The sequence below is a fragment of the Solanum tuberosum genome, unplaced genomic scaffold (assembly GCF_000226075.1).
Source record: "Solanum tuberosum cultivar DM 1-3 516 R44 unplaced genomic scaffold, SolTub_3.0 scf00159, whole genome shotgun sequence".
Taxonomy (NCBI): Eukaryota; Viridiplantae; Streptophyta; class Magnoliopsida; order Solanales; family Solanaceae; genus Solanum; species Solanum tuberosum.
In genome coordinates this window covers 101,069-114,269 of record NW_006239089.1, presented here as the reverse complement: position 1 = coordinate 114,269, position 13,201 = coordinate 101,069, and the positions used below count along the sequence as shown (strand labels likewise).

Below are 13,201 nucleotides of genomic sequence, written 5' to 3'. Positions count from 1 at the left end.
CCCCCCCCCCCCCCCCCCCCCCCCCCCTTTTTTTTTTGAAATTGGTAATGTTGTATTTCTACCACCATTTCTTTTCTTTTTATTTTTGTGAGTGGAACTTTAAAATGACGTCTTTTGTCTGTTTTTGGAGGGAAACAGGGATATTAAATGCTAAGTAAATTTAGAACTTTTAACTTATAACAACACTGACATAAGAAGCAACAAAGGCTGACACATGCATATTTTAAAAACTTCTTCCAGTGTAACCTCATTTACATCCAAAACAACACATACCACCCTTATTCAAAGAAAATAATCCGAGGGATTCTGAATTTTCTAATAATCATGCATTACAAGCATAATGTGAGCTTTTTTCCTTTAGATAACCGTGATGATCGGGCCAGCTTGTTCGCACCTCGACTAATTCCACGGGATACTTGTTGCCTCCCATCAACAACGGGAACCTGAGACCCCATGGTTCTCTTCCCACCTCATTGACCATTAGGCCACACCCTTGGGTGCAAGCGCAATGTGAACTAGAAGTCTAGAACACTGTAATATGGAAAAAGAAATGAAAAGGACATGTGTGATTGCAATGATCACTTATTTTAGCACTTGGACCTGTAATATGTGTGGACACAAGACTGCAGAAAATGACTAGTCAAAGGAGTATTCTGATAACAAACCACTTCATGAGTAAGTGAATCATGCAACAATAGAATAACATATATAGGCCATTGCTTTATGTGTTATCATTTAGATGTTTTGTACCACGAGTCATCATACCTCGTCTGTATCAGGCACTCGTTGCAAGTAAACCAAATTTGACAGTGCATTGGTGCATGTTGGCACACAAATTTAGCTTTGCTGGACTTGAGCTCTGACAGTTGCCTGCAATCTAGAGAAATCCCAATCAGCAAAATTATGGCTATCAGGAATCTAACATCAAAAGAAACACTTGATTAAATCTTAGGACTTAATTCAAGCAAAGCTTGCTAGGTTTAGTAGTTTGCAGTGTAGTGGAGGAGCATGAGTTTATGTTATCAAGCAACTATTCTCATTCTACAGCAGTTAACATTTAGCAGTCAAATGAAGAAGCATAACTCAACCCATTATATTTTTAAGCCTTAGAAGTAATCCTACACCAGAAAAAAATCATAACTTGGCAGTGACTGTATCAGAACAAGGAGTCCCCTATATCCATAGACTCGGTAGGGCAAATATCTATTTGGAAAAGGGTAAAATTATAAAGACATACACATAAAAGGAGAATAGTAATGCAAGGAGAAAAAAATAGCTGAAAGTTTCAAATAAAGCAAATGAAAAAGAGCTCATGAAATGAGATGCCAAGTATGTAACGTAGTTATATGTGAAAACCACTTGAATTAGCAATCATTCCTATTCAATTTGTCCTGTTACACGTCTGATAGATCTTCAAAGAAAAAAATGTGTCATACTTTGAGTAGTGAGTCTCTGCTGCTGCTCCCATGACAAGCCACCGAATTTTGTGTTCTTCAATAATATGTATTATCCCTCTCTCCACATTATTTATTTCAAGCCACACCTTACCCCCTTGTATCTGCAGAAGTGAGCAGTGATCAATATTTTGAATACTAGCAACTCAACCTTTTAAGCAATAATTATTTCTTATTTCTTAAACTCCGGTGTAATCCCACAAGTGGGATCTGGGTGGGGTTGGGGGTGGGGGGTAGGATGTACGCACCCCTACCTTTATGGTTTTAACTTATAATCTATCTCAACATAATTTGCCAGGCATGCAAACCCTTCTGATCTTTTTCTGCAAAAATGCTATTACAATCTTTTGAAACACAACTATTGGAACCTATCTTCAGCATAAGTTCCATCTTAAACAACTTGGATTTTAAAAAAAAAAATTATTAATGAGTAAACAACTTACTTGCTCTAAAATGAACTCCAATTTTTCTTTCATAACCTCTATCACGGCTACTTTCCTCACAAGGAGGTTCTGTTGATATTATATAACTTTAAAGATTCAAGTCACAAGGGACTTAATATTATATAACAAAGTTGTCATATCAGGCTCACTTCTACAACTTCTTTGGATAATTTTTTTCTATTCAGTTCCTAAATGACTAAATGTTAAATCCAGTGGGACCTTACACCATTTAATTTATAGTGTTTATCAGTAATATATGTACTTCCTTAAACCCTTAGATTTTGAACAATGTATAATCTCAACATTGTCTTAATAGGTGTGTTAAGTCAACGAGGAGCACTCAATATGGGACAGACGGGCTGGTAATTCTGGCTTACTGAATAGCTAACATGCTAAATAAATCTAACAAGAGAATTAGATAGAACTGTACCCCAGCTTGGGTTATAAAGAGAAGATACTGGTTTAGAAGTTTGTGCAGTCTTAGGCGATCAAGTTCTTGGCATGCCTTCACCATGTGCTGTTTCAGCTTTGCACCTGAAAGCTTCCCATCCTCTGCAAATTCAAAGAATTGTGATTCATTCATCTATGAATATGTGAATGACTATGGTTTTCATGGGAAAAACGGGGGACCCAATTGGCAAATAGAGGTTAATCACTCATTATAGCAACAAGAGTAATTATTTATCACACATGAGATGCTCACTTGTACAACTCTCGCAAGTCTTAGCTCTTAACTTAAAGCACAAAGTGCCTTTAGCTAGCCTTCTCCAGGATTTAATAATCCCCAGCTTGAGATAGAGTAGGGAAAATATAGTACACACTCTCATCACTCCAATGTTAACTCATTTTGCACTTTGGCAGCTTCCTAATTAATATACATTTAGCTAAATGGACGACATGATAGTGTGTGGCCATTTTGCTGCTCCATTTATCTTCAAGCCATAATATATCTAACAACCACATATTAATGCAGTTCAAAGTTTGCAAACAAAGGTATAATAGTTGTAAATCAACATCTAGAGAGCATATTTCAGAACTGCTATTTTCCAATCAAACTTAACATGCTGCAGTTCTATCTGTCCCAATCATGTGAAGAGTCCCACATAGGCCATATACGGGATGAGTGGTCTCTTTAATATGGCTTGGGAATCCTCACCTCTTGAGATAGCTTTGGGGTTAAGTTAGGCCCAAGATACATCACACCTCCAAAAAAGAAAATGATGCACACTGAAATATCTGGAGGCTTTGCATAGTCATGAACTCTGAGAGTCAAAATACAAGAGCAAAAAAGACACATCTCCCTCATATGCTTAAACTGATAAGAACACTTTATGCGTATCAATCAATCAATCAACAGATGGCGTCTCAAAATCATGTCAATCAATAAATGGCGCCTCAAACCCAAATTAGGCAGGGTCACACGCAACAAGAATTCCCTACATATACCATTCTTGGGGAATATTTCATTCCAATACTGATTACAAACTAAAATGAATCCTCATAACAAAACTTACATGTTTATACAGTTTACTGCACGGAAAGACTCGTGCTTTATGTTAAATTATATTTGTTGAAGAAACCTGTAAGCTTACCAGAGTGCCTGCGTTTGTACGAAAAAAGGCTTTCTTGTTACTTGTTAATATGAAGAAGAGATAAGGGTGTGGAAAATTTATCTGTAAAAATGACCAAGTCAAGTCTCCATTTTTTGTTTTTTCCCTTCTCTATTTCCTTCCAATATCAATGAAAACAACTTAACAATATTGACTCTTTCTTGCCACTTTCAAATTCTGTCTTTACTGTTCCGGCCATGGATTAAGACATGTTTGGTCACAAATCAAGTCTATATAGTAATCCCCTTAAACTAAAAGTCACCACACTAGATTTCAACCCCAAACAAGTCAGGGTGGGCAACATGAATCCTATATTCCGCTCAATTCGGGCAATTCAAATTCCAATAATACTGATAAGTACAACAACAACATACTCAGTGTAGTCCCACAAAGTGGATTCTGGGGAGGGTAGATTATATGCACACCTTACCCCGACCTCATAGATAGACCCTAAGCTCAAGAAAAAACAGTCCAAAGCAGTCAAGATAATACTGATAAGTAACTACAATGAATGTTCATATTAAGATTCAAATATCTATTGCACAGAAAGACACAACCTAAAATTCATTAGTTTAAAGCATGTGGGTGTGAGCTTACTGGATGAAAACAAATGATTAGGTTGATGAACATGAAGAACACAAATTCTCCTGCCAGCAAAGCTCTTCAAAGCCCAAGAAAGTACAGATTTTCCCTCTTTCACATTCTTCCCCACAGCTACAAATACAGTATCCTCCACATCACAGATCCCTTCAGCTTTAATCATATCTTCACCACTCATCACTAAAATTTCACCACAAATTTCCAAAACCCCTTTTGCAATTTCCTTCCCAAAAAGCTCACTCAGCTCAAGAAATTTGTTTCATGGGGTTGGTTGAAAAACCTGCAACTGATCCAAGAAACGTAAAGGGGTAATCATAAAGCACTTTCTGGAGAAAGTGAAAGTGGGTGACTGCTTTTAAACCGAATAAAAAGACTTTCTTGCTACTGTGGAAAATTTATGTGTAGAGATGACCAAGTAAAAGTCTCCATTTTTTTTCTTTTTTGCTTCTCAATTGGTTTGATTTCATTGTCAATATTTACAATTATGGAGAATTCCTACAGTTTCTTGCCACTCGCAAAATTCTGTCTTTACTGTTCGGTTATGGATAACGACGTGTTTGGTAAACGAATCAAGTAAATTTGGTAGTCCCTTTAAACTGGAAGTTATGACAAATTTGCTGTTTCGCTAGTTAGTAGAGTAAAATTTTCAGCTGTATTTAAGAGTTGTATATTAATTGGTTAGAGTTATGGAAGTATGATTAATATATAATTTTTTTGTATAAAATAATAAAAGTATAGGTTCATTCTTAATTAATCTTTACATTATTAATATCTACATAACTCTAATCAGCTATAAGGTTTTGTTTACTTATTAACAAATATATCTATTTCATAAATTTCACAAAAATAATTTTGTAACATCATTTTATTTATAGTTTTAGTTTATTTTTTATAATTATATTTTAATATGCTTGATCACAAATATATCTTATAATAAAGGGTGTAAGTTTAGAATTTTTACAACATAAGATGATCTATTTGTGACTGTCAATATAGTATATGAATGTCTACTGTCTTAATTTAAAAACAAAAAGTCCATGAATAAGAATTTACCAATGTTTAAACTAAAATTATGTCACATTCGTTCACGTGCCGTTTATACTAAAAATTATCACACTTTTTCATGGATCAAGATTCAATTTGGCAGAGAATTAGTAAAATTAGTATTTTATAATTTTCAACCAAAAGCTGACTAAACCTTATTAGTCAAAATATTTTTACAACTGTTATTTGTTATAACGATATTTCATGATAACGATTTAATTCTCTTTAAAATTGATTTTTCATGTTATATTTTTACTTATGAATGATAACATTCTACTTATAGTAATAATATAAGTCATTGTGGTAGTACACTCTTTGTAAAATTACATCTCTATAACATCTAAACTCAAATATTATATAATTGTAGTTTGTAAGAAATAAATTATATATAAAATAAAATATCGATGATAATCGTCATTAATGTCATGCACATAGTAAACTTCAAGTACGAATATCTAAAAGAAAAAATTATATGTAAATGGTGTTCGTTATCGATTATGATCGTAACTTCAAAAGAAAATATTATTAATATTTGCCCTTTTAGATATATATTCTTTCTATTGTCTTTTATTAAATTGGTTAGCAAATACGTTGTTTTTTTTTTCTACATAAAATTATTAAACTTTTTTCCCCCCATATTTTTGTTTATATTAGCTAAATAAGATATAAACATCAAATGTTACCATACATATATAATAACACCTCATTATAATATTCATGATAATAAACATTGTCAATATAAAGAGGTTTGATCGTTATATTATGTGATGTATTTTTACTTGTTTATTTAAAGTTTTAATTTGGTACAAAACTGAAATAGAATGATATTATTTTTCAAGCTAAAGCATGTGAAACTTGTTATAAAATTTATATTTATGAATATTATATTTTTATGGTTAGTCTTGCAAACTTGTCATATGGATCATTCGACTTGATGACTTTACTTTTTTGTCTTCAGTTTGTGTTTGAAATAGTTTTTTTTCCTCATCTGATGTTCGATATTATCATTAGAGCCCGACTAAATATAAATTCACGTTGTGAAAGTCCCACATTGGAAGGCTATAGCGCACCCTAACAAAAACAAATTCATATCTAGAAGACATATGATTAAAAATGAAGGAGTATTTATCACTCCACCACAATCCTTGGTGGTTACTAAATCTGTTCACTTCACTTGTCCTATTATAGAAATTTATTTTTAATATTAATTACTTATTATGTGTTTATAGGAGTATTATTTTTAAGAGATGTGCAAAATTTAAAGCGGTCAAATAAATAGTGAACCCAAAAGCAGATGAAATGTTCCCAAACACACCCCATGTGGACGCTCTAACGTTAGCGTTACGTTTTGTTGGGGTGACAACTAGGCAAAGACTTTCTTTTTAGGGTGTGTTTGCTGTGGAAAATTCCTTCTCAAAAACATATACAATAATACTTCCTCCGTCCCTATTTAGTTGTCCACTTTAGAAATGACACACATATTAAGGCAACAATGATTAGCATAGTGAAGTTACAATTTTACCCTTATAGTACAATTTACAATTCCAAAATAAATTCACTCAAGATAACTAATCAATGCTGGAAAGTTCATAAGTTTATTTACTTTATTTATGACAACTTTATTTAAATAAGGGTATAATAGGAAAAAAATTGTTGTCCTTTCTTAATTTGTCAAAATGGACAACTAAATAGGGACAACTAAAAGAGGAAATATGGACAACTAAATGAGATGGATGGAGTATATATTTTTTTCTTTTGGGTATTTAGCAATTACACAAAAAAAAGTATTATACTAATATTCATATACGTGTAATCTATGTAAATACTATGAGGGTGAGTAATGATAGCGAGGTGGTGAGGACCAAGTGGAATAATCAACATAGAATATCTCTGATAAAACTTGTTCTTTTCGTTACATTTTGATTATTAAGAGACATATTTTTATTTTTATTTTTTCAGTAAGAAACATATTTTAATTAGCCAAAAAAGCATAAATTGTAAAAAATAAAATAAAATTATGAGGGAAAAGGACTTGTGGGCAAGTCAAGATTGGGTAGGTGACTTTAGTTAAGCAGCATGTTAATTTAATTAGTTCCAACTTCTTTGACGGGACTAACTTTTAGGTCGATTACTACTAAGTACTCCCTCCGTCCCTAATTAATTATTTGTTCACTTTTTTTTAGTTGTCTTTAATTACTTGTTCATTTTGACAAATTAAGAAAGGACAAACTTGTTATACTCCTCAATTAATTACTTTAAAAAAATAGAATTTCTTGAAAATTTTAAGTTCTTAATTCATCTACTTCATATCTAATAGGGGTAAAATGGTAACTTACTATATCAATTATTGTTTTCTTAATAGGTGTGTCAATTCAAAAGTGGACAAGTAATTAGGGACAGAGGGGGTACTATAATATGTTTATTCGAAATTAAGTTTTTAATACCTCGTATTCACACTAATTAAACTCATTAGTTAATAGGAGTACATTTCTTAAGTACTCTAATATATTGAAACTAAAAGTGTACTAAAATATTGATAGTTGCTTAATTAGAAGAGACTGTAATTTGAGTATTTTGATAAAATTTAGTGATAAATTTAAGAGGTTGTCGTTTGAAGTTTGCAAACAATTCTCAAAAGCATTTGAAAATTGTGTCATTAGTAGTGCCTAATGACATGTCGTTTGAAGTAGCCTTTTCTTTTAATCAATTGTTAATACTATTTTAAATTGCAAAGAAACGTGTTTACATCATATATTTTGATTCGTTCTATTGTAGTAGAATAATAAGATAAGAGTAATTAATCCACGAAACTTGTGTGGTATTTATATGATCTTTTTAAAAAAGTTTATCCTGAAATGTCTCAAAAATATTTAATATCAGATTGTCAAAAAAATTATTGGATATACTCTCACAAAATTCAAAAAATTCAACTTTACTAAACTATTCAAAATTCCAATCTTCTTTTTAACCTAAGGTCCAAAGTTGGACCATGGGAATATTTCATTCATAATTTCAAATTTAATACAACATAGAGATTGAGGAACTAGTCCTCTTATCAACTTCAATAATTATCCCACTAAACAAGCATAAATCAAATCTAAATTATGAATACGAAGGAATGCTAAACCAGCTCTCTTTTTTTCAATATTTTTACTATTGCATTGTAAAATAAAATCAAAATAATTTAGAAACATTTTTAATTTATAATATTTTTAATCTTATTTTTAAGTATGATAATGAACAATGATGAGGAATATGTGAAGAACGAGAATCAAGATTATTTTGCTGAAAGATTCAGGTCAAGAAGAAATTTGTTAGGATTTGTCTTTAATTTTCTACTTTATATGGTATCTATATGTTTTATTTTGAAAGAGCTTTCTTGGTAAGGAATGACTTTTTTTTTTTTTTTTTTTTTTTGAGAACTTTCGGACTTTTTTAAATAAATAAATAAAAATCCATACAACAACATCCATATAATTAGGGGTGTTCATGGTTTGGATAAAAACCGATCCAAACCAATAACCAAACCAAATCAATAAAATAAAATCGATTTTATTTGGATTTGGTTTGGTTTGGTTTTAGATTTTGAAAAACCAGTAGTATTTGGTTTGGTTATGGTTTTATTTGAAAAAACCCGAAGAAATAACCGAACCGAACCGATGAATTATATACATACTTAATATATTATTTTTATAAACAATTTTAAAGATCTTATATATGTTTTCATTAAAATTTCTTTATACTTTACTTATTGAAAGCAAGAATGCCCAAAGTGAAAACATTTATCTTATTGATTTCATGTATATTAGTGTCTATGACAATTCTTTGTGGGACTGAAAATGTTATTATCTCTTTCTTCTAGTCCAATATAGTGAATTTTAAAGCTTTATTGATAGTAAATTTAGTGATCGAAAGTTCGGTAATTTAAGTTAGTCTAACTATTTTTTGTTTTGAATGGATTGTTGTCACTTTTTTCACATTTTGAATGAATTGTTTCTTTTATTTTTGTGTATGGTTAACAACCGAATAACCGAACCAAACCAAACCAAAACCGATAACCACAAAACCGATAAATGTATATTATATTTGGTTTGGTTTGGTTTTGATAATTTTAAAATCGATTAAGTTGGTTTGGTTTTGGTTTTGACCAATAACCGATCCAAACCGACCCGTGAACACCCTACATATAATTAGTCCTTACGATAGCTTGACTTAGGCGAGATTTTTTTTTTTGGTTTCCCATCCGGTGTCTGAAACCCACATTGGAGCCTGACTAAATCCGAATTCGCGCCGAGAAGTCCACATTGAGGGGTAAAGCGCTCCCTAACAAGGTGATTCCGTACTCAAGGGGGATCGAACCCGAGACCTCTTGGTTAAGGGAATAGTACTTACCACTTTCTCATAGTCTTATACCTTTTGTTTTATGTTAGTTTTCATTCATATGTAGGTCGAATCACCAAACTCATATTAGTAATATGATTTGCTTTGTTAGCTTTGCACAATGTCTAAATCTGATATTCAAAATTTAGATAGTTAAATTTGAATATACATTTGAATATTAAGATATAAATAATAAATTTATTTGTGTAATCAACATATTAATGTATAAAACTTGTCTATACTTAAAACTTAATAAATATAGAATACTAAATTATTTCAATATTATATCAAAAAAGATTTTTTTACAATAATTATATGGCATTTGGTGGTGATGATAGCTAGAGATAGTAAGTGTGAGTGTCAATTGGTGATGGTGTTGATCGTAGATAGTAGCTAGCGGTTGACGGTAGTGTTTAATGTGGTTGTTTGATGCTTGTATTAGGAGGTGACTGTTGATAATTAATTTTGATGGATAATTTGCTAATGGTGGTGATGAATGATCGCAATAGTTGACAATACATAATGATGGTTGATAGTGATGATTGTCGTTAGCGATTAATGATGGTTGTGATAATGATGGTTGGTGTTGATGATGGTAAATAGTGCTTAGTATTGACAATTGGTGATGGTAATAGTAGTTGATGGAGTAACGATGAACTATCATTTTTACAGATATATTCACACTCGATAGTTAAAAAAAGAAAAAAAACGCTTAATTTTGTAACCAAAATGTTCCCGCGCCAAACAGTTATTATCACCTAACCGAAATTCATTTTTCATTGACTGGTAGTTTCCCTACCAGAACAAAGGCTTCTTCTTCTTTACAACTTCAATCACAAACCATGAAGGACCAACTGAATATTCATCGATCTCATGGAAACACCTTCGCAGATTCGCGATTTCCACTCACAAAACAGTTCTCTCCTCGCAGAAATTGAGACTCTTCGCTCTTCCAACCAAAACCTCCAATCGGAATTGACGCAAAAGGATGAACTCCTTCACCAAATTCAGTTGCAAAAGGACGATGCTCTCAAGCAATACGTTGATCTCTCGGAGGCCATCAAAGAGGTATCGGAGGAAAGAGACACACTTCGTTTCGCGATTCAGAGACTTGAGGATGATTTTCGCCGGAGAGGAATGGAATTTTACGAAGAAACAGAAAGAATTAGAATCGAGCTTGAGGTTTCGAGGAAGAAAGCTGAGGAACTATTAGATGAGAAAAAAGAGCAATCGGAAGTTTGTTCACGTAATTTGGAGATCGTGAAATCAGCGAAGCATGGCTTACTGAGGTTAGTTGAGAATCTCGATTTAGGTCTGCCAAGATCGAGAAATTCTGAGTTAAAGCACGAAGAGAAAGGCGAAAATACAAAATTGTTAAACGAAAAATCAGCGATGTTTTCTGTGGTTCTGGAGCTAGTGAATTTGGTGGAGGAAAAATGGGGAGAGTATGAGGAAATGAGGAAAAATGAGAAGAGAGAATTGGAGAACAGTGTGGCGAGTTTAGAAGAGGAGAATCGAGATATTAGTAGCTTGCTTAAAATTGCTTTGGTGGAAAAGGAGGTAGTGGAGAAGAGTTTGAACAGATTAAGAGGCAATTCTGAACAGAAGAAAGCAGCCATTTTGCAGATTGCAGAGAGAGGGTTGCAAAAGGTTGGCTTTGGTCTTGGGTTCGGGTTTATGATGGGAAGTGCAACCAGTGAAACACCTTCAGATAATCTGGATTCTGATGCCAACGTCAAGTCGGATAATGATGAATGCCAAGAAGCTGTTACTCTGGTAACATTGTTGGCTCGGAGTCCGAGCATCTATACATATATAGGGATACTTTAGATGTGTTTTTGATCAGCAAGTCCAAATTTAAAGATGTAGATGCCAATCTAATCTAGAGCTGAACAGCATACGCGTTCTTATTATGAGTTCAGGACAATTAACAACTTTACATAACAATTGAGATAATGAATATTAAGATCCCCAGAGGTGCATTATTGCTATTGATCAATGACACGAAATTGAGATTTTAGAAGAGAATGGTTCATCAAGTAGTTATTATCACTCACATACTATCTTGTTCTCTGATTCTGTTACTACATGTTCTTTTTCTTTGCTTCAATTCCCGTAACATGTGTTGCTGCTATTGTTATCTTCTACATTACTGTATTTTCCTTTCCATACGTGAATTTATTATGTTTTACTTGAACCGAGGTAAGGATAAGGCTGCACGCACACTATCCTCTCTATAACCCAACTTATGGGATTACACATGGTATATTGTTGTTGTAATGATTCATCATCTTGAAGGTACTTTTTTAACAAGCTTGATTGGAAATCACTTGGCATGTTTCTGACACAATGTAATTTATTTATTCATGCTTACCAGGCCTCAACTGTAGAAACAATAACAAAGAAGTTAAGAGTTGAAATCACACAGTTGCAGAGGTCATTGGAAGAATCTAGGTATTCTGCTGGCAAAATGCAGTTTTTATGTTTTTTATTTAGTTGTTATCATGTCCACCTTCAAATTCGGTATGGATTTCCTCTAGCTTTTTTCTTATACTTTGTATTGCATGACTGTATCCAACGTAATGTTATATTAGATCAAGTTTGCATAAGATATTACTCCTTTCAAATTTTACAAGTGAAGCTTAGATGGTGAGTGAAAGCACAAAAACTTGAACGAATAGTAATAACATTAACTCAAAACCTAGCCCTTCCAAGGAACTTACTGTACCTGAATGAGTCTGTAGTCTTGTGTTTAATTATCTAATAACTGCCAGGTCAGACATGGAGTCTCTACAGCACCTATCAGACAAACAAAGTCAGAAACTAGCAGAAAACATGATATACATTAAAGAGTTGGAAGATAAAAAAATGATGCTTACTGAAAAGGTTAGTTTGTAACTAAGGTAGGACGTATTAAGAGTACTTAAGATATTCAACTGTTGCATACTTTTTCCCTGTTTTGTCTTCCAGGTTGAAGAACTCATGATAGAAAATAAAGAGTCTGAAGAAGAAATTTCTAGATGGAGAGAGGCTTGTGAAATGGAAGTGGAAGCTGGAAAGAAAGCTATTAATGAGCACAAAGAACTGGTAAGTTTGCGCGGTCAGTCAAGCTACCTTAACATTTCACAACTCACAAGTAATTGCTAGAAAGCTAAAGAAAGAAAGAAGGAAAAACGACTAGTCCACCAAATTGCTGCTACATGTACATATCCAAACTAGTAAAAAACAATTTCTAATTTGTGTCAGGTCAATATTCTGAAACAAGAATTAGAGAAGACCAGAGCTGCTTTACATATTTCCAATTGCAAGTTGTAGCTGAAAGATGAGATAGAGGCGGCAGCCATCGCAGCCTGGGAAGCAGCTGAGAGATCTCTCCAGCTTGCAGACAGCAGAGCTACTGAGCTACGTAAGCAGATTGAGGAACTAACAAGACAATTAGAAGTAGCAGAGAAAAAGGAACGAATTAATCGTCGTAGAGTAAGGCATGTATGTTGGCCTATGCGAGCTCTCAAGTTCTGCCCTGCTACTAATACAACTGGTATTCGAAATGTTACACAGATGCTACCAGAAATGCACACATTGTCCGTTAATATTTGAATTTTTAGCCTTTATTTATGTTGTTCAAGAATAATAGTGAAGGAGACTGCTACTTTTGAATAAATCTTGTTTC

The 13,201-nt window shown here is 33.0% G+C and overlaps 2 protein-coding genes across 4 annotated transcripts in view; one reads left to right on the top strand and one right to left on the bottom strand.

Moving 5' to 3' along the window:
• Nucleotides 1–4,591, bottom strand: part of LOC102605657 (U-box domain-containing protein 32) — a 9,331-nt gene extending 4,740 nt beyond the window's left edge. Inside the window, exons 1-4 of one of the 3 annotated variants that reach the window (XM_006353815.2) lie at nt 4,105–4,591; nt 2,328–2,449; nt 1,437–1,558; nt 766–870 (exon numbers count right to left, since the gene is read on the bottom strand). In XM_006353815.2, coding sequence (XP_006353877.1) covers nt 766–870; nt 1,437–1,558; nt 2,328–2,449; nt 4,105–4,285 — 530 coding nt within the window. In that variant the 5' untranslated portion in view covers nt 4,286–4,591. Of the gene's footprint in view, nt 1–765; nt 871–1,436; nt 1,559–2,327; nt 2,450–3,411; nt 3,577–4,104 lie in introns of those variants that run through there. The other 2 variants (XM_015311536.1, XM_015311537.1) reach the window with 2 other exon arrangements.
• Nucleotides 4,592–10,337: 5,746 nt separating this feature from the next.
• Nucleotides 10,338–13,169, top strand: LOC102603973 (uncharacterized protein At3g49055). The gene is made up of 5 exons (XM_006353888.2): nt 10,338–11,307; nt 11,909–11,985; nt 12,306–12,417; nt 12,502–12,618; nt 12,778–13,169. The coding sequence occupies exons 1-5, from the start codon at nt 10,405–10,407 to the stop codon at nt 12,844–12,846; spliced, it is 1,278 nt and encodes a 425-aa protein (XP_006353950.2). The 5' UTR covers nt 10,338–10,404; the 3' UTR covers nt 12,847–13,169.
• The last annotated feature ends 32 nt before the right edge of the window (nt 13,170–13,201 follow it).